At 53.3% G+C, this 26,777-nt stretch overlaps 12 protein-coding genes across 12 annotated transcripts; 6 read left to right on the top strand and 6 right to left on the bottom strand.

The window, feature by feature from the left end:
• Positions 1-916: 916 nt before the first annotated feature.
• SNOG_12216 (hypothetical protein) lies at positions 917-1,321 on the top strand (the record flags this gene model as incomplete). Its single annotated transcript, XM_001802390.1, has 1 exon — positions 917-1,321. The coding sequence occupies one exon, from the start codon at positions 917-919 to the stop codon at positions 1,319-1,321; it is 405 nt and encodes a 134-aa protein (XP_001802442.1).
• A 2,363-nt stretch (positions 1,322-3,684) lies between these two features.
• SNOG_12217 (hypothetical protein) lies at positions 3,685-5,935 on the top strand (the record flags this gene model as incomplete). The annotated part of the gene is made up of 2 exons (XM_001802391.1): positions 3,685-3,905; positions 3,937-5,935. The coding sequence occupies 2 exons, from the start codon at positions 3,685-3,687 to the stop codon at positions 5,933-5,935; spliced, it is 2,220 nt and encodes a 739-aa protein (XP_001802443.1).
• A 749-nt stretch (positions 5,936-6,684) lies between these two features.
• Positions 6,685-7,568, bottom strand: SNOG_12218 (hypothetical protein). The gene has a single exon (XM_001802392.1). It carries the CDS (start codon positions 7,474-7,476, stop codon positions 6,847-6,849), a length of 630 nt encoding a protein of 209 aa, XP_001802444.1. The 5' UTR covers positions 7,477-7,568; the 3' UTR covers positions 6,685-6,846.
• A 1,233-nt stretch (positions 7,569-8,801) lies between these two features.
• On the bottom strand, positions 8,802-10,329 carry SNOG_12219 (hypothetical protein; the record flags this gene model as incomplete). The annotated part of the gene is made up of 3 exons (XM_001802393.1): positions 8,802-8,969; positions 9,073-9,299; positions 9,354-10,329. 3 exons carry the CDS (start codon positions 10,327-10,329, stop codon positions 8,802-8,804), a joined length of 1,371 nt encoding a protein of 456 aa, XP_001802445.1.
• A 709-nt stretch (positions 10,330-11,038) lies between these two features.
• SNOG_12220 (hypothetical protein) lies at positions 11,039-12,758 on the top strand (the record flags this gene model as incomplete). The annotated part of the gene is made up of 2 exons (XM_001802394.1): positions 11,039-11,148; positions 11,198-12,758. 2 exons carry the CDS (start codon positions 11,039-11,041, stop codon positions 12,756-12,758), a joined length of 1,671 nt encoding a protein of 556 aa, XP_001802446.1.
• Positions 12,759-13,202: 444 nt separating this feature from the next.
• SNOG_12221 (hypothetical protein) lies at positions 13,203-16,385 on the bottom strand (the record flags this gene model as incomplete). Its single annotated transcript, XM_001802395.1, has 1 exon — positions 13,203-16,385. One exon carries the CDS (start codon positions 16,383-16,385, stop codon positions 13,203-13,205), a length of 3,183 nt encoding a protein of 1,060 aa, XP_001802447.1.
• Positions 16,386-18,029: 1,644 nt separating this feature from the next.
• On the top strand, positions 18,030-19,392 carry SNOG_12222 (hypothetical protein; the record flags this gene model as incomplete). Its single annotated transcript, XM_001802396.1, has 3 exons — positions 18,030-18,184; positions 18,237-18,377; positions 18,423-19,392. The coding sequence occupies 3 exons, from the start codon at positions 18,030-18,032 to the stop codon at positions 19,390-19,392; spliced, it is 1,266 nt and encodes a 421-aa protein (XP_001802448.1).
• A 340-nt stretch (positions 19,393-19,732) lies between these two features.
• On the bottom strand, positions 19,733-20,885 carry SNOG_12223 (hypothetical protein; the record flags this gene model as incomplete). The annotated part of the gene is made up of 5 exons (XM_001802397.1): positions 20,628-20,885; positions 20,473-20,571; positions 20,128-20,414; positions 19,844-20,052; positions 19,733-19,789 (listed from the first exon to the last, which is right to left on the bottom strand). The coding sequence occupies exons 1-5, from the start codon at positions 20,702-20,704 to the stop codon at positions 19,733-19,735; spliced, it is 729 nt and encodes a 242-aa protein (XP_001802449.1). The 5' UTR covers positions 20,705-20,885.
• A 160-nt stretch (positions 20,886-21,045) lies between these two features.
• Positions 21,046-22,437, top strand: SNOG_12224 (hypothetical protein; the record flags this gene model as incomplete). The annotated part of the gene is made up of 3 exons (XM_001802398.1): positions 21,046-21,282; positions 21,385-21,414; positions 21,631-22,437. 3 exons carry the CDS (start codon positions 21,046-21,048, stop codon positions 22,435-22,437), a joined length of 1,074 nt encoding a protein of 357 aa, XP_001802450.1.
• On the bottom strand, positions 21,822-22,781 carry SNOG_12225 (hypothetical protein; the record flags this gene model as incomplete). Its single annotated transcript, XM_001802399.1, has 2 exons — positions 21,822-22,451; positions 22,508-22,781. One exon carries the CDS (start codon positions 22,779-22,781, stop codon positions 22,527-22,529), a length of 255 nt encoding a protein of 84 aa, XP_001802451.1. The 3' UTR covers positions 21,822-22,451; positions 22,508-22,526.
• Positions 22,782-23,008: 227 nt separating this feature from the next.
• On the top strand, positions 23,009-23,284 carry SNOG_12226 (hypothetical protein; the record flags this gene model as incomplete). The annotated part of the gene is made up of 2 exons (XM_001802400.1): positions 23,009-23,128; positions 23,165-23,284. 2 exons carry the CDS (start codon positions 23,009-23,011, stop codon positions 23,282-23,284), a joined length of 240 nt encoding a protein of 79 aa, XP_001802452.1.
• A 790-nt stretch (positions 23,285-24,074) lies between these two features.
• Positions 24,075-25,698, bottom strand: SNOG_12227 (hypothetical protein; the record flags this gene model as incomplete). Its single annotated transcript, XM_001802401.1, has 3 exons — positions 24,075-25,305; positions 25,369-25,499; positions 25,551-25,698. 3 exons carry the CDS (start codon positions 25,696-25,698, stop codon positions 24,673-24,675), a joined length of 912 nt encoding a protein of 303 aa, XP_001802453.1. The 3' UTR covers positions 24,075-24,672.
• Between the last annotated feature and the right edge of the window lie 1,079 nt (positions 25,699-26,777).

Here is a 26,777-nt window from a genome sequence, read left to right on the forward strand (position 1 = left end):
GCCCCGCCCTTTCCGGGAGATGTCGAGAGTTATATGCGGGTGAGAGACTAGTTTTAGTAAGTATGCTTCACGGATTGTCCCGCCAGAAACGCCCGCGCGTGGAGATTTGTTTAAGAGCCCGGTTTTGCCTTAGTGATTCCGAAGTATACTTCTTGGATTACGGAGTTGTATTCGAAGATTGAGGGGTGCGTTCCGGTAGAGGCTGAGAGGGAGGGAGGGGATGAGGAACGGACCGTTAGTGGTGAGAAGGGCAGGTTTTTTTAGGTAGGAGAGATCATATACCCAGGTTATCTTTTTTTTTCTCGTTTGTGGGAGGTAGGAATTTTGGCGCCCGGGCGTCGTAGCCGGATTGGAGGGCAAAAAACTTTGGATGGAGAGACATATCACGGCCAATCTTGTTGCTTTTGTAAACGTGTGGTTTTGCGATATGATACCCTGACTATTTTCACACCCGCACAATTTGCAAGATGCGGATTTTGACGTGCGTGTAGCCCTTCACACCAGGCTGTTGTTGGGTCGGCCATTTTTTGGTACGCGCTAGAATATGTAAAGACCGGTCGATATATTGGCTATTGTACAAGCTTCCAGGGGTGGGTAGCCCTCCAGGACCCGCGCAGAGCAACTTTCATTCAATTTAAAGTTTAATGATAAAGAGTCCCCCCCCCCCCCCCCCCAAAAACGTTCCATTCGCCTGAGAACATAATCTACCATGGTTGACAATCTGTCCAAACGTTTCCCAATGTACAATTTCCAGACCCTTCGAACGAAATCCGCACTTCTGTATGAGAAAAACAATCTTCATACATTCGGATGATGTTTACCTTGATACACCATACCTTTTGTGAATCGAACACAGATTTTCCCCGGCGCACTTCCACATCCAAATTCCTCTTCTAAATAACCCTACGAACTAAAAATGTCTCCCGCACACTCGGACACACTTGCCTTTGAAGCCCAAGTCGCGGACCTCAAAGCACGCTTATCAGAAGTTGAAGAAGGATTGCTTGCTCTGAAGTGGGATATGAGTCTTGCGGAGCTTGAAGCAAGTGTTTTGGCGAGGGAGGTGAAGGCCGTGGAGATTGAGGCGGAGAGGCTCAAATGGTTGAAGAAGCGGGAGAGGGACGGGAACATGACGGAGGAGGAGAAGGAGAAGGGCAGGAAGAGGGTCAGGAGGGTTTTGGAGGGGATCAATGGGGATAAGGAGAGTGGCGAGTTAGATGTTAGGGAAGAAGGTGGTGGGGAGGAAGAGCATGAGAGGGAGGGTAGTGGTGAGGTTAAGCGGGTGTTAGAGGTAGTGGAGAAATTGAAGGAAAGATTGTAGTTCAGGCCTGGCTGGTGGATTGCGGATTGTACACTGAAGTTTGCGATGGTATGATTCTACAATTTGAGGGGCTTGGGATGGGATTCGGCGGAGTTGTCGAGTTCTTTGAGGATTATGTACAATGATAATAGCAACATGTCTAATTTGATGCCATCGACGTTGTGCCGGGTGATTGCGATTGTGACGATTGGCTATAGTGGAAGTGCAACCTTTTTTCTGCCAAGGGTCTGGAGTGGTTGTGCCTACCATACCGTGGTTCGGGTCTGGTAAGCGCGCATCGGCACAGCTGCTGCTTTGCGAAGGGTGCATTCCATCTAGAATCCTTCGTTCTAGAAAGAAGAAGCACGCAACTTGCACAGAACGAGCTTTCATGGACTCAGGATAGAAAGCTACGCCGCGTTGAGCAAGCACGAGCCACCGACCCAGAAGTAGACAACAAGACATTAAATGAAAGTACGTGGGGACAGGTTAACGCAAAAATTAGAGGCTAGTTGGTTAGCTAGTAGTGTTGAGAATGTAGCGGTAGGGATAGTGGATGATTTTTGTGGTAGTAGTGTGTCTGAACCACAGAATGTGTCCGTAAAGGACAAGCCTGGGTATACATGCTACTCTGTTGTAGCACAAACAAGGGTCTGCGTTGTACATGTGTGGCGTGACCAGCTGAAGGATGCAGGTGGCAGCCACACGCTAGACCTCGCGATGTAGACTTGGAAGCCTTGCATGGGCTCGCCTTGTATTTCTCCGTCGCACCAGTGGTTGTACACAACGATGTAACGCGCACAAGCCCGTGTACAACAAGGAGATAACGAAAGCTGATAACAAGAGATGGTTGACCAACGGACAGATGTTGAAAGAGATATGTGACAGTCAAAGGGAAAGCATGGTGTCGCCCGTATTGGCACCCTTTGACGAATGACATGCCCTACGGGCTACCAAAGGACGCCAGAACATGGCGACTCAGCGACAAGACATTGGAACACGAGAAGCGGCACATCTCCTTTCAAGTGCTGCGATTGACTCTTGAGGCTTTCTCCCAAGCTATTGCCATTTCACCTGTGGACCTTGGCGCACAAAAACGCGCATCGCGCACATATCGGCTTTCCAGAAGATTGCACATGCTGAGGGTCAACGGCCCCGCTCGTTGTTGAGGATTTACCTTGAGGGCCTCGCCGTCTCCACAAGGCACTGGAAGCTTGATGTCATGTCAAGCTGCAGAGCGGGTCGAGAAAAAAGGATTGAAACAGCGGCACAGGCTCGCCATTCACAAGTCAGCGTCGTGAAACAACAGGCGCTTTTTCTGCATGAAGCCGTTATCCATAAGCGAGGCGGGCGGTGCTAACAACACCACATCATCCATGTCGGAATCAGTCGGATATGTGCCTTACTTCGACAATGACCGGCACTGACAGATTTCGATGCGCACTGCAACCCCGGTGCTGCTGCACTGTGGTAGAATTGTGACCTTGCATTGATAACATGCAAAGGGCATTTTAACCAGGCGGCGGCCAGAATACTCCTATGCGAGTATACGCAGCGCCTTAGCGACGCCGGTCCTCTGCTTGCAGCGGTGGCTTCATCAGATGGTGCGTGCTGAGGCACAATGGCTGAATGCTAGGCGCTCCAGAAGCCACAGACCACGCGAATGTCTCCGCGGTACCATGGCTCGTTCTTATGTCTCGGCCTTCCGCATCTTGGTGTCGCCGCTCTCCAAAATGCCAGGTGGGCTGGTCGCACCGTTGAATATATGCTTATCGTCATTTCGACAGACACCACGTCTCTCTGCATCTCGTGTGGTGTGAGACGGGCCGGGATAGTTCGTCAGCGCCAGGCGGCTCCCAAATCAAAAGCATCGAACGCCCATGCGCGCGAGGGCCACGGCCTATTACGGTCAAGTCAGGGGAAATGGCTCGCGGATCGCTGGCGCATGTTCGTTTCGGGGCCACCAGGGGCTTGTCCATCCCCACTGCCGGCCCTGCCCACCCAATCACTACTATTTTTTGCCGATATGGCAACGAATACGACGCGCCACACAGGCCTGTCTCCACTGCCTCGTGTCTTAATGGGCAACATGGGATCGGTCGAGTCCCAGTCCAGCATGGCTAAGGATAGACCTGTCTCGGTATATGACCCCGTCAGCAGCCCGCCCCTGCTTGCTACGCCAAACTTTCGATTCTTCGCTGTCTTTCTTTGACGTCGAAGTCTCTTGTGAGGACCTTTTCTTTACTAGACCTTTGGGATTGTCCAAGGTCGTTACGCTCTTTAGCACCCACCACTTCTTTATCCCTAATTCGAGCTGTAGAGTCGTTTCTTTGACGCTTGCTCAGCCTGTCTTTTACAACAAAAGCTCCATTACATTCAGCAATATGGCCAACTTCAGCAAACCCCAGAGCATGATGACCATGTTGATTGCACTTTTCGCACTACTCCAGATTACTGTTGCGTCGCAACACGGCGCACACCACCACGCCCATCGTCGCAACGATGAGATCAAGGCGCATATTGATGAGGTCGCTGGTGCCCTTGCCAAGCGTGACATTGGTCCCTACATTGCTATTAGCGGTGTCTGCAGTACTGGAACCCGATGGTGGGGAGACTGTGACAGCAATGGACGCCAGTCCTACCCTCGTCTCGAGATCCGTGAGTTGGCGAAAGAATGCCGATCAGTGGAACTTGTACCTCCTTGGTATGGAGAGATTCATGAGCAAGGACAAAGGCGACACTCTCAGCTACTACCAGGTTGCTGGTGTCCACGGTCGTCCATTTACCACTTGGAACAAATTCCCCACTCCCCTCGTCAACCAGGCAGGTTTCTGCCCCCACAACTCCAACCTGTTTGGATCATGGCACAGGCCCTACCTTGCCATCTTTGAGCAAGCTTGGTACCTCGCAGTCACTGAGGTGATCAACGACTTCCCCCAGGATCAGCGCGACCGATGGAACAGGGCGGCGGCTACCCTCCGCATGCCATACTGGGACTGGGCGCAAGAGACCAACGGCGGACCTACTGTCCCTACTCAGATGCGTGACCAGCAGGTTACTGTCACCAAGCCCCAGGGCCAAGTCAGAATCAATAACCCGCTCTACTCGTACAGCTGGGGTAACTCCCTGCCCGCTGAGATTGGTGGTGGTCCCTGGAACAGCTTCCCCCAGACCCTTCGCCGCCCAGTTGCAAACCCCACCCGCAGCAACAACAACGAAATGAACGGCCGTTTTGATAGCATGCGCGTCTCTCTCCGTGACCGTGTCTTTGCTCTCTTCGCCAGCAAGCAGTCCTGGGGATACGCATCCACCTCGCAGATTGGTGTCCGAACTGATCTTAGCGGCAGCGGTACTGACAGCTTCGAGTCCGTCCACGATGCCGTTCACAACGCTGCCGGTGGAGAGTCCGGAGGACACATGTACTACCTCGACATGTCCGCTTTTGACCCGCTTTTCTGGCTGCACCACTGCAACATTGACCGTCTGTTGAACATGTACCAGTACATCGTTCCCGACACCTGGGTCGCCAATGGTAACATTCCCCGCCCCATGGCTCAGTGGAACCAAGGCGAGTCGAAGAACGGTGGAACTCCTCTCAAGCCTTTTACCAAGGGCACCTACGGCGAATACTTCACCAGCAACGACGTCAGGGAGACCCGCAACTTCGGATACTACTACCCCGAGACAAGCGATCGTTCATACAGCCAGGTCGCTCAGGCTGTCACCCGTCTCTATGGTGCTGGTTCTCGTCAACTTACCAAGCGTGACGCCAACACTAACCAGAGGACTGGACAATACCTCGGCCGTGATTTCAAGGAAGGCGACTACAACCACGTCCTCGACATCACTGCCGACAAGTTCGCGATTGACGGCTCCTATACCATCCACTGCTTCATCGGTAACAACGGTAACGCGACCACCAACTCTACCGCTCCCTACGGCAACGCCACCGCCTCTGCACACGGCCCATACCCCACTGCCTCCGCTGCGCCTTCCTACACCCCCACGAACGGTACCGGCGAGGCTGTCGAGGACTACGACCCAGCGCAAGACTACACCCAGGACCCCAACTATGTCGGCGCCTATGGCATCCTTGGACCCATGATGGCCGGTGGTGGCAACGGCTCCGCCCCCATGATGTCCCGCGGCTCTCTGCCTCTCACAACCTGCCTCCAGGGCAAGGAAGCCGCCGGCTACCTCGCATCCCTCAAGCCCGAAGACGTCGAGCCCTACCTGGCCGCCAACATGTACTACAAGGTGGTAACCGACAAGGGCGAAGTCGACGCCTCCACCATCCCCAACCTGCACATCGCCGCAAAGTGCAACAAAGTCATCCCTGCCGCGTCCCCCGATGAGCTGCCCGATCTGTCCTCGCCTTACCAGGTCCTGCCTAAGGCCACCGAGGGCAAGCCCGCTGGCAAGCCGTTCACATACACTCCCCAGCCCATCGATGTTGTTGCCCCTAGTGCCAACTATGCTGAGGACGAGTACAACACGGGATACACGGATAACAACAACGGCGGTAACTATCAGAGCCCCGTTGCTGGTATGCCATGGCAGGGCGAGACGGGTTACTGCCCGACTGTACAGACGATCAAGTACGTGTACCCTGACGGTGCGCCTGCTTCGTACTAAGCGAGTCGCGATGTAAATGAGTGGGTGGAGGAAGACGGGAAGAGGATGCTGTTAATACCTATTTTTTACTTTGTATATTGCGACATGAAATGGATCTTTTTCTCGTTGTAGATTTTTCTCAAATACCCCATCGTTGATTTAACTTTCGATATGAAGATTTCTGCTGCGTGCTGTCTTGCATTGATGATTCCGTGACTATGTACTGACTGCCCCATGTCTCTATCCTCAGCACCAATTCTATCTAGACACCTTCATGTCCTACCCAACTATCCATATGCAAACTACACCCCCAAAGAAATTCTCCGACCCGCCCCCGGCCCCATCCCCAACTTTGTTCTCCGGCACGGGAGATCGATCCGAGAATCTGCACGGTACGAGAAACTTTACGCGGGCGCAAAACTCTGTTCGCAGCGTAAGCAAGCATGCTCATGTCAGCTTTTGGTAGGTGCCAATTAAAGTGCGGCGGTACTATCGGAAATGACGGTTGGTGTTGGGGACAAGGAACAAGCATGTTGGGGAGTGAAATTGGGTTTTGGTCAGCGACGCCAGCTCAGTGAGGTGGAGGATGCCGGTGAGATGATGTGTTTTGGCTTGAAGATGTGTGTGGTGCACGTGGGAGACGCTTGTTTGACCAGTTGTGCTTTTAAGTTTCATGGCGGTTTAGAAGGGTGGTGGAATGATTGATCGATGGAGCTAGTCTATACATGACACAACAGCAAAGGTCAGGAAGCACAGCAGGAAAGAACGAGTTTTTTTGGATGAACATTATCATTTCCAATTCTAGCTGAATATAAACAAAAGGCTATGCAGATGCTTTAATGCGATCATATATACACAATAGAAAACAAAAAGTCCCGTCTCCAAGACTATCAATATACACACTCCCTAAACTTCTCTACAAGCTCAGATATTTAAGCGGGAGCAGAGGAGTAGAGGCACTTCTTGGGCTCGGTCTCCTTAAGTGCTTTCATGGTGAAGGGAGTGCATCCCTCAGAACCAGCAGGCTTGTCGACACCAGAGAGCCAGATCTTCCAGCCACCGCCAACAGCGCCGGGGCAGGCCTGGAAGCCAATGTCGCCAGAAAGGCCACCAGCAGCGAAGACAAGGTTACCGTCATCGTTGATCTTGAAGGGGCCGCGCTCCTGGTTCTTGCCGATGGGCTCGACACCGGTGGTGTAGCGGACGTTGCCATTGCCCATGCCGCTGCGGTCGACGTACAGCTCGAGAGGGGGGTTGAAGGTGTAGATGTTGACGCTGCCGGTCTCCTGGTCGAGGGTGAAGGAAGCGTAGTTGATGCCGTTGGTGACGTTGTCGCGGTCGCCGTTGACGATGCAGGTCTTGTTGTTCTCGTCGGGCGAGTTGATGACGAGGCTGCCTTCACGAGCCTGGACGGCACCGTAATGGATGGGGGTGGCGCTGCGGAGAGACATCAGACGGAAGACGTCACCAGCCTCGGGGCGAGGGAAGGGAGAGGACGCCTGGGGAAGGGCGGAGGAGAGAGCGGCCATGGAGGCAGCGGCGGCAGCGGTGGTGAACTTCATGTTGATGGTTTGGAGGTTGTGTTGTTGAAGTTTGGAAGTGGTAGTTGTGTTGATTAAGTATTAGTGTAGAGTTGATGAGTTGATGTTTGGATGAGGGCTTGAAGTGAGCAGCATCCCATCTGTTATATATCCAAATGCCCACTCGTATTTCCTCCCCTTGTCCTACATCATCATCTCCCACTCGAAGCTTGTCCTGAACGAGGCTGAACAGTGCCCGCACTCGGCGCCGACGACCAAAGTGCAACGCTATGACTTCATCCAGTCAGAACACGAGCGTAAATTATCGTATCCCCAGTTTTGTGACCCTGGCATGGCCAGCACCGGCTGTGGCGCGCCCCCCACCCATGACCGTCTAAGAGGGTCTTGGGCGGAAGTGACGTTACAATTGCCACGGCAAAGGCCCGAAGCTCTTGGCGAGTATACGAAAGAAGTAAGGCGTGACCCCTTTTTGAACTCTGATTGGTGACGGCCTCGGCCTGCAGACCGCTCGAAATAGAAGCAGAATTATCGTCTCCAGAAAACAATCATGCCGAGGATATGCCTTCGAAACTAAACATTCGAATTGGGATTGGGAAAGGCGGTTTTCATTGGGAGACGTGACGCCTGTACTCGAACAAGATGGAAGATCACAAGACGATGTTACTTTTACCTCGTAATGGTGGGTTTGGACCGCTGGCAGTGCGTGCAGCAGTGCTTGGACAACTGCTTGGACAATATTTTTAAGGCATTGTCTTCAAAGTACGGTCAAGACGCAATGACACCCAAGTGCAATGTGCGTACCGTTGAGTCGAAGCTTTGTCCTTCCATGGGCCGGCGTCCCTTCCCCGGTACCGTGGTTGGTAGATCGGCATCGCTCAGCCGATTAACGGTGGCATGCTTTACGTACAAACTCGATGCTACCAAGTATAGATATTGTCGCGTTAACATCGGCCGACGATGGTACACGGTCGTGTTGAGCTGTGGAGTGCGTGACGCATCAATCGGAAGTCTTACTCTTCCGAGATTCCGCACGACACATCATCATCACCCTTCATCTGCTGTCAATCATGCAAAGTTCTGTTATCCAAACAACATACAGTTTTTGAGACGGAGCGTACATATGTTGAGCTGAGGCATGCATTTATAAACTATTGAAATCTATTCTCGTGGGTCTGGGGTATCATCAAACGATTCTGCAAACAAACTGCCATCCAAATATCTACACCATGTGCCTGTCAATTTTGTTAGCATAGGTCTTCCTCACGGTGTCTAGCAGAACTTACCATAGTGACCCGCTTCTCAGAAACCTACTTAATCTTAGCAAGTAACAGGGAAGGTGGAGTTCATCACACGACGACGCACTTTTGAGTAGCATACACCTCTCCGTACTGATCAACGCCCGCCATGAGCTCATTGTAACGTTGCTTGGTCTTGACTTCGTCCGGGAACCACTTCTTCAAGAAGGCGGCGAGTTCGTGATCGAGGTTGTCTAGGTTGGCATTAGTCAGTGATCCCTGGATGTCGTATATGGTGTGAGTATGACGTACCTGAATTTGCGTCGAAGACGGTGGGTTCGCGGCAAAAGGGGCAATTGTGCTGCTTGTTGTTTTGCATTACGATTAAACAACGGATACAGAAGACGTGGTCGCACCGAAGCTTGACCGGCCGCCATTTGATCTCCATGCACATTGGGCATGAGTAATCGTCGATTTGGGGGATGTTGCTTAGGATCTGGGTGTTGACCTCTGCGCAGACGGCTTTGGCAAGATGTTCTGAGAATTCGGGATACTCTACCTGTCGCGGGAATGTCTGTTTCACACCAAGGGCCGTCCTTTTGTCGAATTCTGTAAATCTGGTCAGCATTCAGCTTGAAAGAAGTAATAATGCTGTCATCGTACTCTTCAAAATTTTCACCATGGCGCTGTGATTGATCTCTCCGAAGCGAAGGCCTTGCAAGATCTCGCGGTTGACGTGCATGAACATGTTGAGCGCCTTCATGTTGTCCTTCTTCTGCATCGTCTCTACTATGCCTGCCTGAGCGACTTTGTTCGAGAACTCGGCGAGTCTTTGCATGGCCTTGTCCGCATCATGTGACTTGTGGTCGCTTTCTGTGTTGCCAAAGAATATACCCTCCTCGACATACATCTGGAAGACTTGACGCCACGCTGCGAGTGTCTTGCGATTCGATTTCTTGTCAGGGTTTGTCATTCTGGCTACTTCCTTGCCAAGCTCTTCTATTTGGACGTGCATCCTCTTCTCCTCCTGTTTTTGCAGCTTCTCTAGTCCAGATACCTCGGCGCTAAGGCGTGTGAGAAACTCGGTGTCTGAGTTCAGTGGTACCTCAACAGTCCTGTAGCCGGGCCTTTGTTTGGCACTATTTGCATGAGTAGGACTGGTCGGGCTGGTTGGGCTAGAGAGATCGAAAGAGTCGCGAGAGTTCTTAGACGAGCCATCGTCCTCAAAGATGCGTAGCTGCGTCATGCCAGTTTCAACAGCCAGCATCTGCAGCTTTTGCTTGGTCTCCTCATCGAGCTTGGCACTGTGCAAGTCGCCAGTCGCTTCGTTGACGTAGAAGATGAGTTTGGGTTGAAAAGGCTTGCGGGACTTGCTCGCTGCTTCTGTAGACTCGTCCCAATTCAATATGTATTCAAAGGGGCGTTCTTGGTCGTCATCTTGACCAGTTGCAGCATTGAAGTCTTCGACATGCTTCAGCAGCTTCGACAGGGTCTCCGGATCGAGCCCCACCTGTCGCAGCTCATCGGTGAGTCTGTTGATGCACTTTTTGAGCTGCGAATAAGAAATGGCGGAGTCTACCCATTCGGGTGGGAAACCCTCTTTCTTGAGGCTCTGCTTGAAAGCTTGGCCGAATTTCATGGTTGCAGGTGGGAACCGTGGTTTGGTGGTAGGGCTGGGCGACCGCAGCCTGTCAGCCTGTAAGAGTCGCACGTGGGTCCACGAAGGGCTCTGGTTGAAGCGGCGTGGTTCCGGTACCACGGGCCAGGCTAAGATTCCCAAAGTCGATGCTTGCGATATGATCGACGGTCCCTGGCGCGTTCAAAGATCTAAGGGCAGGTACCAAGGTTGCGATGAAGATGTTGAAGATGAGTCGAAATGATGAGGTGAGGGATTTCGCGGTTGTTGAGTCGCCAGTTCTGAGTGCGGCGTTCCAAGATTCGCAGGTCATGCGCTTCGTGATCCAATCCAGGGACGAGAAAGAGCCGCTAGCCGTCTTCTTCAAAATGCGAATTACTCCAAATGATGCTTGGTGACGATGCGGGGGAACAGCATCCTTATGAGAAGAAGCAAATCACGACATGGGCCCTTGAAGATTATCTAGTTGTGACGGTACTCTGGCTAGACTGTAAGAGGTCTTTGTCGGCGTTGTTGCCTTTCAGTGACGCTGAACCAGACTTTTCGCCGCTGTAGCCCAGACCAATTATATGCTCTGCGCACAGTCATATGCAGCATAGCAAACCATGATCGGCCACAAACTCTTCCGTAGCACGGCCGCAGTTTCTAGAACATAAAACCTCTCTACTCACATGTTAGCGCCACGACTCGTGGTATTCTGGGCTGATCGAAAATGGGCGCTGGACAGTCGACTGGGGGTGGAGAAGCACCTGGGGGTGGCGGCGAGATCAAGACTAGCTACTATGAGCTGCTGGGCGTAGAGAGGACAGCTACACAGGACGAGTAATATTATTTGCGTCATTCAGAGAATATCTTGCCTAACAATCCTCAGACTCAAAAAAGCATATCGCAAGAAAGCGCTCGAACTCCATCCCGACCGCAACCATGGCGACACCGAACGCACCACTGCCCTCTTCGCCGAGATCCAGACCGCATACGAAGTCCTTTCCGACGACCAGGAACGCGCGTGGTATGACGCCCATGAAGGAGACATATTGCGGGGTGGTAGTGGGGAAGGTGCGACTGAAGACCACTACCAGGGCAATATGCGCATGACGACATCACATGATTTGACACGGATGATGGGCAAATTCAGAGGCAATGTAGACTTCTCCGACTCTCCCAGTGGCTTCTTTGGGTACGTAAGGGAGACATTTGAGCAGCTGGCAAAGGAGGAGGAATATGCGGCAGACTATGAGGACCTGAGCGTCCCGGACTACCCTACATTCGGACACAAGGACGATACACATGAAGATGTGGTTCGTGAATTCTACGCCGTGTGGCACGGGTTCGCAACAGTGAAGAGCTTCGCGTGGATGGACCAGTATCGCATGTCCGATGCGCCCGACCGCCGCACACGTCGAGCCATGGAGAAGGAAAATCAAAAGTTCCGCGACGAAGGAAAGCGGGAATTCAACGATGCTGTCAGGACGCTCGTGGCCTTCGTCCGCAAGCGTGATCCACGATACAAGCCGAACACAAAGTCTGCCGATGAACAGGCCAAGGCACAGCGGGATGCAAGGAAAGCGCAGGCTGCGAAGGCGCGTGCTGCACAAATGGCAAAACTGGAACAAGAAGCACAAGCACTGCCTAGCTGGGCAACAGCTCGGCCACCAGACGAAGTGGAGGAGGAATCCGAGGAAGAGATTGAGGAAGAGCACTACGAGTGTGTTGCGTGCAACAAGACGTTCAAGAGCGAACGCCAATACGACGCACATGAGAAGAGCAAGAAGCACCAGAAAGCCATATCAGCACTCAAGCGAAAAATGCAAAAAGACAACGCACATCTCAATCTCGACGACGACGTCCTGAGCAGCGATGCCTTTACTCCTGTCGAAGGCGTCGCGTCTGACACCAATGGCATGGAAGATTCCATCGAGGATATCACAGCTAAAACGCAAGACCTCGAAGTCAAAGACGACGTTGCAGATGATGCTGAACAACAAGACGACGGCATAGATGATGACGCACACGAAGATGACGACGAAAATGTCCCTTCCACACCCCAAACAACCCAACCCAACGACTCCGAACTCTCAGCCTCCGCCTCAGACGACGAATACGCCTCCCGTTCCACCATCGAAGCCCGCCTGCACGGCCTAACTTCAACCAATGCATCCACCGCAGACACCGTAACCTCCGACACGCCCCAACCAAAACTCGGCGCCGCCGCAAAGAAACGCATGAAAAAAGCCGCAAAGCAAGCCGAAGCCGAAGCCACAGGCACAGATGTATCCCACAAATGTCAGGGCTGTGAGGCGACATTCCCGAGTAAAACCAAGTTGTACAAGCATCTGGCGGACGTGCCGACACATGCGGCTTTGAAGAGTGTGCCTGTCGGTGGGGGTGGGGGGAAGGGGAAAAAGAAGGGGAAGAGGGAGATGAGGGATTGAGGTGGTGGGGAGTAGATGGGTGCGGGGATTTGATGATGTGATGAGTTACGACGTGATGCGATTTGCATTGGGAGGGGGTTTGGGTTTGGGCATTTCCACCGGTGTTTGGGGATTATAGACGGATTCGTCAATTCATGCTGATATCCTCGTTGCGCTCAGATACCACGACGAAGTCACTGAAAGCATTTACAATAGAACATGAACAATAACATGGTGATTGATTGAATGACTTCTCCAATGGTATTTCCTCAACATCCCCATTTCTGCACGCTTCAAACCAAAATGACCAACCTAGACATACAGAACTGAAAAGAATATTGCATACGAAGCTGCAGCACAAGTCAAAGAAGTGGTAGACTTTGCTCATGCCCCAAAACATCTCATAATGTACAGTCCAGTTCCATTAACCCGATATACTCCCATCCCTTTTCCCTCCACTTTCATTCATCGAGATATCCAATCTTGCAAAATTGATTCAAGCTCCGCACATCTAGCTGTGCCGTCAAAAGGGCGCCTACGCAACGTCTCCTTGCGCGGGAGAATGTCGGCTTTGACTTTCCACGATGTGCCGTTGAAGCTGAAAACGTCCATGTCGTCGTCATCATCATCCTCGTCCATCATGTCGGACGCATGACCGTTTGTTTGTACACCCTTGACCAGCGCCTCGCCGCCTTTTGATTTGTCTCCCAGTTTCTGAAGTGTGGAGAGAGCGCGATGAACAATGAGGTGGAAGCCTTCGCGATCGTGTTCCATGGGCCGCTGACCACGGATGTTCTGTGGCGGAGGAGGCTGGTGGGGCATGGCAGCATCAGTGGCGGAGAGAGACATGGCGAATTTGAGCAGACTGCCTGCCCAACCATCTTCTGATTCAAGCCATGAGCGACACAGTCCGCTTTCTGCTCCAGGAGCCAGGCTGGCAAGTATGTCTGCCGCGAGCATGCCTTGCATCAAGTAGGCTTTCCGTGACTCTGCGATGCGCGCTTCGAACATGCGCACTTCCTTGACGGGCTGTCCCTGCATCTGGTACATCCTGTTCTCGATGTAATTTCGATCTGGCGCGACGGAGATGGCTAGGCCGAACGCGCGGGTCAGAAGATCGTAAGAAGGCGTGGAAGTCGCTTCATTGATGAAAATCTGCTTGTAATATGTTCGATTTGGGTCATCGCGCGCCAGGAGCTTAGCCAGGCTGTCGACAGCGGAAGGGAGGTAGCGATGTATCTGAGGATTAAAGGGTGTGAACTTGACTGGCTCGCTCGGACGAGGACAAGGGGCAAAGGCACAGAGGAAGTGGAGTACGGCATAAGCGTCCTCGCGTGAAGGTAACACGATCTTAGCACCGGTGTTGGAAAAGAAGGTGATGACATCTTTCATAAAGTCGAAGGTGTTGATGTGTGACCGCAGTAGGAGTACGCGGGTGCCGACGAGCCGAATGAAGTTGGAAATGAATTTGAGTACCGGGAAGCTGACCAAAGAGGCGTGATTCACCTCCAGGAATGATAGGTTTCGAAAGATAGTGGTTATTGCCAATAACCGATCAGCAGTTCGGTCCAGAATGTGGGCTTTCGAACCAGCTTCTGGAAGGTCTTGCAGTGTGGCAGCCTCCGCGCGGCAGTGGTGCAATACATCCTCGTATGGAGTCAGGTCCAAAATATCGGTAACTTCAGGATTGTCGTTGCCCAGAATCTCTAGCTGCTCCTCTGCAAAGTCCACCAGCACGTCCGTGAGGTCTTCGCATTGGGCCAGATCGAACTGTATTGTGTTGTCGTATGTTATCCGCGTGAGCGTGTCTAGCGCAAGTCGGGTTTCTGCGTGGAGCCCTGACCGGAGACTCATCGTGAGCGCCCGTATATCAATCGCACCAAGCTCGGACAACAATGGTGCGTTTGGTTTATAAGTTACGATAGCTTCAATCATGTTCACAAAGTTGCGTGACTCGAAGTCGAGCCCACCCCATTTGTCCTGCAGTCGATATTGTGGCTGGTAAACGCGAATCCCATCGTCCCTTTCGATTACTGGTTTTGGCTTGTCGACGTCTTCAACCTTGACCAAGGCTGTCTCCGGTTGAACTGCCGGTTCCCCAGGCTTCGATGGCGATGCTAGCGCCTGGCTGGGCTCTCGTCCTTGCGTTGGTGTGCCCTCCAATTGTCGGGTCAAGCTTTTCCGTGCGCTGCCTTCTGGTTGTGGTGTGCTATGGCCGTTCATGCTCGGAAGAGACGCGTTGCTCTGGAGAGGGGTCGACTGTTGCGGTTGTGAGGGGGGATCGAATTGTTGGGGTTGCGGCGTTTGCTGCATGGGAGTCGCGGACTGCCGCTGCTGCTGCTGCTGCTGCTGCTGTTGCTGTTTCATAGCTTCTTGAGATCTCTGTAATTGCTGCAGATACTCTTGCTGAGCAGAAACATTGTTCTGGCCGCCAGGCATAGGAGGCCTCGTTGGCGACATTTGTGAGCCCATACCGCCCATCTGTTGTCCCGGTTGTCCACCCGTCTTAAGAGCGTTCTGTCTTTGGAAAAAGGCACTTTCATATAAAGCCAGATTCTGTTCGTAGATCTGTTGGAGTTCTTGGGACGCACTTGGAAACTGCTGGGGGTGGATGTTCATCAATTGAGCAATCTTTGGCCATCCTTGTGATTGTGTGACAAGTCTATGGCCCTTGTAGCGTATGACTATGGTGTAGAGTTGCTGCAGATTTATGGGTCGTCCGGCAACTGTGGGTTGAGAGTTGAATGGCCTGCGTTGTTGAGCCATGAGCGCGCCAACATTCTTGAGGAACTGTTGGTATTGGTATTGGGGATTCTGCTGTTGCTGTTGTTGTTGTTGCTGCTGCTGCTGCTGCTGCTGTTGTTGTTGTTGTTGTTGCTGCTGCTGCTGTTGATGCTGCTGTTGATGCTGTTGTTGTTGTTGCTGTTGCTGCTGCTGTTGCTGTTGCTGTTGTTGCTGCTGCTGCTGCTGCTGTTGCTGCGCCTGCATCATCCCGGGCTGCATACCCGGCTGCATCGCTGGTTGTTGCATCCCAGCAGGCATCCCGCCAGGCATCCCACCGGGCATTCCGCCAGGCATCCCACCGGGCATTCCGCCGGGCATCTGTCCACCTTGATGTCTTTGCTGCGCTGCCATGTTGCTTGCGGCTAGGTTCCCCATTTGCTGCTGCTGCGCTTGAGCTTGTAGGCGCATTGCGTACTGTCTTTGGGCTTCCTGCTGTCGGCTCTGGAGATTTTGGGACAGCTGTACTGATTGGACAGGAAACTGGGAATTGGCATTCGAGTTAAACGCGGGATTCATCGGAGAGTTCTGGAAACCCATTGGGGACATCTGCGGCGCATGTGGGTTTTGGGCTGGCGACGCGGTCTGCATTCGCTGGGCGCCCAATTGCGCGGGGAAGTTCTGGCTCTGCATGGTCGGCGACGGAGTATTGGTGAAGTTCTGTTGTTGCGGGAAGCCAAATTGGGGTTGTTGCGACGGGGTCTGTGAGCGCGAGAGGGAGAGCGCGGCGCCGGTCGAATCCCGTTTCTGGGGTATTGATGACATGGGATATGATCGCGCGCCGTTCATCTGTGGGTTCGCGATTGCGCTCGGGTCGATGAAGCTCGAGGGGTCGTACATGCCGTTTTGGGGCGACTGGAAGTCCATGGTGCGCGCCTGCCGTGCACGTCTACGAGAGGTGGCAGCAGGAGGTGAGAGAAGGCGACGGTTGGAGCGTGAGAGACGATGAGGGACGCGCACGTGAGAGCATTCAATCCACCTGGACAGCGACTGGTCAGCAAGCCTGTTGATGTTTGGATGAACGCGACTTGGACGCAGCACGCAGGACGAGGCGCAGTACGGACCAGCAATGGGGGGAGCCAAAAAGCAACAAAAATACACACCACGCGACTGCTGTATTACGCTAGGTCGATGTTCTCGTCAGGGCAGGACGGGAAATGGTCGGCTTGGGTTGCGGTCGATAGTTCACGTACCGCACGCTCTGGACGCGATGCGTCGTTTGAGGGCGGTAGAAACCTGGAGGCGCTTATTCAGCGGAGCCAAGCCTCTTCTGGCGCATCACGTTATCTGAGCCCGCGGCCTCGAGCCTCTACAGCAGCAGAGTGCAATCGCGCGCAGCTTTCGACAACGGCGAGGCCAGAAAAGTCAAAAAGCAAGCAGTGTCGCATGCGCATCAGGAACACGCGTTTGCGCGCCGACGAGTGAAGTGGCTTCGTTGCCGGCACTTCACGCAGTCTAAACTCAATCTGAATACTCCGCACGCGCGGGTCATTTGGCCGCTGTGACACGGAAGGCACATGTCTCTCTCCACTTATTACATCACTCTTGTTCCTGCAGATTTGGCGCGCTGTTATCTTGCGCGGTCGCAAAGTGGGTGAGGACGGCCCTACCCAGACCGCCTGACACCCGTGGACCGGACCGCCTCATGCTTGGACACGAAAATGCCTCCACGCCTTGATGCCCCTCCTTGGTGTTTTCTCGTGTATGGAAGTCTTCGAAATGCCATGAACAGTGGACCATAGAGCACTGTCGAGATTCGTTACCTGCAAGACTGAGGAATGTTCGTATCAGTGTCGCACTGTAATATATATCCTACAGGTAAATGACACAACAACGGGCTTGTACAGATGAGGGTATTCAAACAAGACCGCTACTCATCGTCGGCCGCTAGAAGAGGATACAGAGTCTGTGGTATTTAGGCCGCCATTGGTCATACAAGTTGACCGTCGTGCTGTTTCGCGGAGTGACCAGGGCCTAGCCAACCCTGCAGGTTGCCACATTGGCAAGCCCACGTTGGCCGACTTTGGTCCAACCCGAGTGTCTTCGTTCAGGGTTAAACCACGGTTTCTTTGGAACGGGAATCCTGTGGTGACAGTCAAGCCAGTGTGGAACGATTCAGCACTGTGTTTACCACTAAGAGTTGGGCTAGATAGTGCAATAGCGGGTAGGACTGGGACGTAGAAAAAAAGATGATAGTAAAGGATTGTTCATCGTACAATATAACATTCAGTATGCGCTTCAAAACGATTTACAGAAACGACACCGTTAAAGAAGCCCTGGCATGTTGCTGCGAAAGACAGGGATGCTGCACATTCACCTCAGCGGGTGATCGTCACTCGCACGTGACATCGGAGCTTAGCGTCCCACAGCCCGATCGCGCCTTCCACGAGCTGCATCAACATTGCGACAAGTACACACGAGCCTCCTCCCACCAACAGTCTGCAGCTCCTCTTCTTGCCCCTCGACATACCCTGCAACTCGGTTGCAAGCTTCACTCACCAAACCTTCATCATGGCTGACGCCGCCGTTGAGAACCCGTCCAACACCGTCGCGCCGCACAAGAAGCAGCTCCCGTCATCGATACCGAACTTCGACACTCTTGAAGGCTTCACGACAGATGGCAGCGATGACTACTCCACATTTAAGAAGCTACAAAGGCAGCTGGAGTGAGTCCCTGCCCCTCTATCTGCCGTGGGAATCGGTGGCTAACTGGCGCAGGTACATCCACCTTCAGGAAGAGTACATCAAGGACGAGCAGCGGAGTCTGAAGCGCGAGCTCGTGCGAGCACAGGAGGAGATCAAGCGTATCCAGAGTGTGCCGCTGGTGATAGGGCAGTTCATGGAGGCGATCGATCAGAAGTGAGCACACCACGTTTGGCTGTCGCCGCAAGCTAACAGCCATAGCACCGGTATCGTACAGTCTTCAACAGGCTCAAACTACGTTGTCCGCATTCTCTCGACCCTCGACCGCGAACTGCTGAAGCCCTCCTCATCGGTAGCACTGCACCGTCACTCAAATGCGCTCGTTGACATCCTGCCTCCCGAGGCCGACTCTTCGATTGCCATGCTTGGCCAGGACGAGAAGCCCGACGTCACATATGCCGATGTAGGAGGTCTGGACATGCAGAAGCAGGAAATCAGAGAAGCTGTCGAGCTACCGCTCACGCACTTCGACCTGTACAAGCAGATTGGTATCGACCCGCCCCGCGGTGTGTTGCTGTACGGACCCCCAGGTACAGGAAAGACTATGCTGGTCAAGGCTGTGGCAAATAGCACTACCGCCTCCTTCATCCGAGTGGTGGGCTCCGAATTCGTCCAAAAGTATCTTGGTGAGGGACCCCGTATGGTCCGTGACGTCTTCCGAATGGCGCGCGAGAACTCCCCGTGTATCATCTTCATCGACGAGATCGATGCTATCGCTACAAAACGTTTCGATGCACAGACCGGTGCCGATCGAGAAGTCCAGCGTATCCTTCTTGAGCTGCTCAACCAAATGGACGGTTTCGACCAAACTTCCAACGTCAAGGTCATCATGGCCACCAACCGCGCCGATACCCTCGACCCCGCGCTCCTCCGACCCGGTCGTCTTGACAGGAAGATCGAGTTCCCGTCTCTCCGTGATCGCCGTGAGCGACGTCTCATTTTCTCAACCATCGCCAGTAAGATGAGTCTTTCGCCAGAGGTAGATCTCGACAGTCTGATCGTGCGCAACGACCCGCTATCCGGTGCAATTATTGCAGCTATCATGCAAGAGGCAGGTTTGAGGGCGGTACGGAAGAACAGGTACAACATCATCCAGGCGGATCTGGAGGAGGCATACACGAGCCAAGTGAAGGGAACCACCGAGGCGGACAAGTTCGACTTTTACAAGTGAGCGATTCGCTGACTGGTGGGGAGGCTTGGATGCGGAGGTGTGGCATGCATTGTATACTATGATAGACGCTATCTTGCATGCATAATGAAGACTAATTGCGTGCCAACTCCAATACTCAATGTGTCTTCCACTTGATTACTTATGAGGCGTCCATCTAACATACCACGATTGTGCGTTAACCGAGCTATCCATCCCTCAGATCCAATTAATTACCATTGCTTTTAATGTGCTTATGCTGCTGTCTCCACGACCAGATAATCAGCACTCTTCATTGTTACCCTTGAAGCATTCCAGTTGAACTATGGCTTGCTCGAAGAATCTCTGAGAAGTCTCAAATCCTTCACGGCTGTTCTTCGTCCACATCAAACTTAAAGTCCCCAAAGTACACACACAAAGCCTATAATTTGTCAGCCACATACTGCTCCTCCCAGCCAACATACGTTTGACGCACCTTACTAGCCCCCATGATAGCATAATGCGCAACCTCAAGTTTCTTCTTCTCGTCCTTGGCATACCTCGCAATCTGATTCAAGTCTGAATTTCTGGGGAGGTACAGCACGACTTCATCCGTGTATTTCGTGAAGCTCTTGTACAATTTTTCCAGGTTGTACGGCTGCATGGAAGTCAAGTCGAACACATCTTCGGAGCCGTATTCGACGCCTATATCGATTTCGTCAGCTCATTCATGCCCATTACTCCCAACCTGGAAATGTGAGATGAAGATAAGATACGTACCGCCCCAAGGCGGACTCGCAAAAATCACAACCTCATTACTTCCCTTGAACCTCTGAATCGCCTCGAAACAATCCCCCGTCAACCAAAAGATCTTACTCGCCACGCCGTACACTTCGGCATTGTGTTTCGCGCACTTCATAGTCTTCTCGTCTTTTTCAATCGCGAAGACGCGCTCCCAGCGGCCGGAGCGGGCGAGTGCGATGGCGTTGCCGCCGACGCCGGCGAAGGCGTCGACGATGATCGACTTGGAGGATGGGACGGATTCGGCGATGTGTGCTGCAATTTTACTTCATGGGTGTTAGTGGGAGGGAGGGGGGATTTGGGGTTGGTTGAGGTTGAGGGTACTTTGCAATGGGTTCTGGGGTTACGCCGAACCAGGCATCTTCGGTCATCCAGATACCTTTGTCGTATTGCTCCCAGATTTTGAAGCGCTGAAACCAGTATCTGGGTTGAAGTTAGTGTCTGGAAAAATGAGTGTTGATGATATGGTGGCGTTTTACTTCTTGAGCTCTTCGGGGAATTGGTCGACGTGGAGCCATTGGTGGATGCCTTCCTCGCTGGGCTTAGAAGAAGACATGATATTGGTGTTAAAGTGTAGTAATTTTCTCAAGAGAATAGGAAAATTCAATTGAAGAAGTAGAGATCTGGAGAGTAGTAGTGAGAGGTGGTGGGAAGATAGAAAGACAAACTCAGTGCACTAGATCACTTAAGCGATAGTGCGATGTGAATACGACAGCCTGGTGAGGCTGTTGATGTAACGTAGAGTGCCTGACTATGCACTCAAATCATCTATCCGAAGTTCACAACTCTTCCACACCTCAAGTTCACTTGCAGGTGTGACTTTCTCGAAGTTGAACCTCATTGCACTAGCGCGACCCACCGATCGCCGCTAGCCCCATCAACATCCCAAACCTCCAGATGTCCTCGAGCATCAACAACACCGACCTCACTTCATCTACCCCTCCACAACCACTCATCATGAGCATGTTCGGCGCCCTAAACCGCTTCATCTCGCGGCTCGATGCTGCGCCCATCGAGGAACAGCAGTCTGCCGTCAATGGAGCGTTTGGCTTCCAGGTTCTGAGGAACACGAATCAAGAAGTGCCGCTGGAGCCGTGGTTTGACTTCATTATTGGTATTAATGGGCGCACGATTGTGAGTTAGGTCGAGAGGTGTGGAGGGGAAGGTGTTGACGTGTATTAGGATAGTCCTGATCCGAGCCTTTTTGCGACTGAGGTAAGAAATTGTGCTGGGCAGACGGTGAGCTTGGGGGTCTTCAGCGCGAAGGTAAGCTTCACCGAATCTCCTTTCACTTTTCTTGAGCTTTACACTTTTCATGTCTTGGTTCATGTCATATTGTCTGTCAAAAGATGCATTGGTGGGATGGACGGTCAAGTTGTGTTTGCATCATGGTTTCCATTCTTTATGTCACGAGGCTTCTACATCGTCTTCTCGAGCCCATCAACGCCCCAATTCAAGGAGGTCTTCTAAACCCAACAACAGGGCCAGAAGATTCGCGAGGTCTACATCTCCGTTCCTTCCACAAACCCGACCCTAGGCATCTCTCTCCAATGGTCCCCTCTCGCCCTCGCCGAAGATGTATGGCACATCCTCGATGTGGCACCAAACTCTCCCGCCGATGTAGCCGGCCTGCTCCCATACGGCGACTACGTCATCGGCAGCCCCGAAGGACTTGTCCGCGGTGAATCCGGCCTCGGTGAACTTGTTGAGGACTTCCTCAACCGGCCTCTGCGACTGATCGTGTACAACCACGAGTACGACGTCACACGTCCTGTCACGATCACGCCGAGTCGTGGCTGGGGCGGCGAAGGGGCGCTGGGATGTGTATTGGGCTTCGGCGCATTGCACCGTATTCCACCGTCTCTGGAGGAGCCGCCACAAGCACCTGGCGAAACGCTCTTCTCATCCGACACCGCGCCGACGTCCTTCGACGAGAAGCGGGCGCTCTCGGACATGTCTGGAAATCCCGTGGTAGCAGGTGCGCCAACGGAACTCTTCGTCCCAGCAAACATGGCGCTGCCGAGTAAGTCCCCGCCTCCACCTCAAGGCAATGCGCCACCCAGGAAGAAGGGCAGAGCGCACCATGTCGTTAGTCCAGCCGGTGGTGGTGGTGGACTAGACGACTACTTCAAGGAAGGCGAGGAGAAGAGTCTAGCAGAGGACAACGCGCCCAAAGCGAAGACCGGCGGCGTCCCTCCTCCTCCGAAAGCTGGCGGACCACCTAGAGGAGGCCCGCCATCCAACAGTGCTACACCTGTACAAGACGATGCGCCTGCAGAGACAGCATGAGCTAATTTGAATGTCTGTAAATCATATTAGACACAGTAAAACGAAACATGATTTACATCAACAAACGTACCTCATCGCATCTCATGTTTCTACTCCTCGTGCTCAAACTCGAGTTCCTCCCGGAAGCGACTGACGCGCCGCGCTTTGGCCTGGGACATCTCGTCCGTCATGAAGCTGTCAACGCGCGCACTCGTCTCGGGGCGTTTCACCGTGTATCCATCGCCTTCTCTGCGGCCGCTGAGGACTTCGAAGCCCGAGGGCGAAGACGTAGGCGAAGCTACGGGCGAAGATGACGGTGAGATAGCCGTCTTGATCTTAGTCGTGAGGTTGCGAAGGAGAGGCATGTTGACAGTAGTCTTTCCAGGTCCGAGTGTACAGTCTATTCGTGTCGAGAAGTCGATGTAATGTTATGCGACGTATAATCACCCCAGGAAAAGCAGCAACTGCGCACACGAGCAAGCCACATACTAAATACCCTTCACGCCCCTCCCCCCTTCTTTTGGGCAATCCAGATCTTCCACAATACGCATCTTCCAATACATACCCGCAGTAGCCCCAAACAAGGTATGCCATGTCCAGACCAGAGCGGGTCCGCGAAGCGTGGGCCCTGCGCCTGTTTAGCCGCGCCGATCTCTCAGGAACAGAACAGGACAACACGAGGGAAAACGTCCAAGACCAGCCGATTCGGCCTGTAAGTTTGCCCTTGCTCTTTGTTGACCATGTAGAGAGTGATGCAAATACCCGTCTTGCGCTGGCTTTTATCGAATTCCTAACTGAGTGCGGTGGTGCAGCGAAGGTTTGGCGATGCATTCGGTATAGCCAGCAGCTGGAAAAGCGTATGACATAGGTCCCTTACCCAACTACCTTTACCGCAAGGTTGGGACGAACACACCGCCTGAAAGTGTTTTGCCGAATGATTCCCATCCCATTCGTCAGACATTCCCCCTTTGGCTATCCGGCAATTCCCCAGACAAAGTGCCATGTGCGATTGGGTACCAAATCGACGATGGCGAACACCACCCAAACATCAAATCATGCGCTGGGTTTGCACTTACGTATTTTGCGAGTCACACGACACATCCTTGCACAACGTCCGCAAGAAGAATGTGAAATTAATCTAGAACTAGAACTTTGTGCTCGGAAATTCAGATCTACCCAATGTTGCACCATCCGGTAGATACATAGACGACAGCACGCGGACAATTCTCCGTTCCGCGGGCGACCCCCTTTCGCCGTTAGACCCTGGGACCGGACAGCACGCGATGGTAAAAATACCCACTTCGCTTCAACGCCCTGCAGGGACGAAAGGTCGGAAATAGGCATGTGTTCTCAGCGTGGCTTTTTACCAACGAAAGCTTATGGTTCGTCGTGTCGCCTTGATCTGGCCGTAGAGGGGGATAGGTCCAAGTTGCGGTAGGCTAGGGCGGCGTTGACACTGGCACATGGCAAGAACAAAACCGTGGTTCACTCATCGCAAGTCAGTCTTCCGAAGACGCCCGTAGCTCAACCGTACCACACATCAGCAACCGCACAAAGCTGAAGGGCCTGCTGTTTGGTTCGTCAATAAAGATTAACGAGACGGCTTGTCGGAATAATTCCGAAAATGGAGCTTCAGCCCCAGGGAGCGTAGCGGTTCTGAGCGATGTGGTCGCAAGATAGCGCCACTGAAAGTCATTCATTCAACGAATAACGCGGTACCAGAGTGCGAAGTCTTCGCTGTGTCGGGCATGCCACTATGTGGTCCCTTTTGAAAATCAAGTAACGCCATGCATCAGCGTGGTCTACGCAGCGCCCATCTAAGCCAATGCCAACGTCATCTGCCCTGTAGGGCTAGCTCTGTCTATGAGCAACAGGTAAAGGAGGCTCCGAACGACAATAGATCAGTCCTCCAACGCCAATAAATGATAACATCATGGAAAGAATGTGGGGTATTGAATGAAAGGAAAGTGGAGATGGCTAGCTCATCGAATGTCTAGCTGGAAAGGCTTAAACTTGCCGCCAACCGCGTTGCACCGTGGACATCGTGTAGCCCTACCTCGTGTATGCTCGCTGACAAGAACGTCGACGCATTCTTGGCACAGACCGCAGATACACTCTGAACATGCGTAGCTGTCCCGCAGCACAGAGAGTTTGCGGCAGGCCGCACAGTAGATCTGGACGGGATATGGGTAAGTAGGAGATGAATCAGAGAGCCCTTGAGAAGGCATGTGAAATCCATGACCAGAAACTGCCGACTCAATAGAGGACTCGACGGAAGGAAATGGCTGTAGATCTGACATGTCGGGCGGTGGTGGGGTCAGATTGCGCTGCAATGGTGAAGCTGTGTAGGACTGGAAATGTGGAGCAGCAAACGGTGGCAGGGACCTCCGATTGCTGGTGTGCGGCGAGTGATATGGCGACTGCGGCACCTGGGTATGTTAGAAAGTGGATGAAGGGAAGGGTGACGACACTTACCGGAGTGAGGTCTCGACTATCCTCTTCGGTCGCTGAAGCTGCGGCGTCAATCAGGTCTTCCCAGCGTTTGCCCATGATGGCAGCAGCAGTCTGGGGTTCGGCCGAGAATGCTTTTCTGTCGTAGCTTAACCTCCGGCTGTGGTCCTTGGACTTTTGGCGCTCATGCTTTCCCCTTCGTGCACTCTGCCCCACTGACGACTTGCGGGGTCGGTTTGGTCGGATTGAGCGGGGAGCGGGTGGCAGCGTGGACGAGCGGCCGGGCGGTGAGTGGGCCAGTGAGGAGGGCAGTAGTTCGCGCTGGATCGACGTGGCGGTGTAGTAGGGCTCCTCGGGGGCAAACTGCTGCTCGTGTGTCGTGGGTGCAAATCGGGCGCGGGGCCTGTAGCTCTTCGAATCGTGGTCAGAGGGCGCATCCTGTGCACAACAACCTGGTTAGTATGCGGCCACATGCAGGACAGCTGCAGTGCGGCTCCTTACCGGCTCTGATTCCCAGTCCAGCTCGGCGCGGTAATTGTGTAACGAGGCCAGGGCAGCTGCAGCAGTTGCGGCAGGCGCACTCGAGCCGTAGTCTGCCTCGACAAAGGCGCTGAAGTCGTTGGGCGCGTACACTTGCCCATTGTGTCAGTCCCCAAAGCTGTCGGAGGGGCGTGGGCACCAACCTTGTGGTCCTGCTGAGCTGCTTGGGATGGGTGGTGGTGGTGGTCGTTCCTGAGGCGGAGTGTTGACCATCAGCGTGAAGCTCTCCTCGGTCGCTGGGAGCTTCGATATGTAGTGCTCGGGATGTGCACGGCGGATATGCTCCTGCATGGAGCGATATCGCTTTTCCTACACATTCTCTCGTAAGCTTCAGTCTCGTCTGCTACATGCTCCGGCTATGACGCGGGCATGCAACTCCAGCGCACTCGAGAGACTTACGCCTGTGCAGCGCTTCCGACAGGCCGATGCGTCATGGTTTCGCAGAGGACAGACGACGACATTGTTCTCCTCGTTTACCGAGAAGGAGCCAGTCAACGGCGCCCGCGGTGTCATAGTCAGCATCGATGGGAGTATGCTCGGCAGAACCGTGCGCAGGAAGCAGAGTGGGGTATCAGGGCGTCAATGGAAGCTTTGCAGCTATGAAACGCTGTTGCGAAGCTGTGGGAGCTCTGGAAACTCGGTCAGATCTCAGGCGGGTCCGCGTTGCCGATGGGCGAGCTCGCGGAGGCTTGGAACTGCTCTGGTGTGCGGATGGTGGAGTTGAGGGGTGCTGAGTCGGCGCGGGGTATAGGTAAAGCAGTCAGTCCGCTGAGATGTAAGTAGCGACGGTGATGAAACCAAGGCCGTTCAATCTGGCTATGCGCTATGCAATCAAAGGTGAATGAGTATGCGATCAGTGTTGCACTGCTTGTGCGAAGCTTTCACTTGCGTTTCTCTTGTTGCCAGAGCTTGTCTCGCCACTCAGCTCAGCTCCAGAGCTCAAGCTCTTTGCAGGACGCTCATAGGCCGCAGTGCCTGATGAAAGAAACCGAGCAGGGAAGCTAAGCTATAGCTACCGTTCCATACTGCCTGTGTGAATTACTCAGAGCCCCAATCCGCGGCCGCTTTTTGGCCGGACACAGTTAGGACGGCATTGGGCTGCGAGGCACCATCTCGACCAGCCAGATCGGACTGCGGAAACTGGGCAGAAGACAGCAGTCACCTCATCTGCTTCGTAGTACCTTTGTTTCAGACTCTCCCGAGAGGTGTCTGGTTATGCGTGTCGTTACAGTGCCACTACGGCATAAGAAGGGCGAAACGTTTTCGATGCTCGCAACGAATGGTGCAAGGATGCGTCCAGTTCTACAAAGCGAACCCAGCCGTTGCTCAAACCATGTCTACAACAGAGTGTGTGTGTGGAAAGCCTCAGT

This window comes from Parastagonospora nodorum (genome assembly GCF_000146915.1).
Source record: "Parastagonospora nodorum SN15 chromosome Unknown scaffold_21, whole genome shotgun sequence".
NCBI lineage: Eukaryota > Fungi > Ascomycota > Dothideomycetes > Pleosporales > Phaeosphaeriaceae > Parastagonospora > Parastagonospora nodorum.

Coding starts and splice junctions, on each gene's coding strand:
- SNOG_12218 (XM_001802392.1), bottom strand. CDS start 7,476: ATGAAGTTCACCACCGCTGCCGCCGCTGCCTCCATGGCCGCTCTCTCC.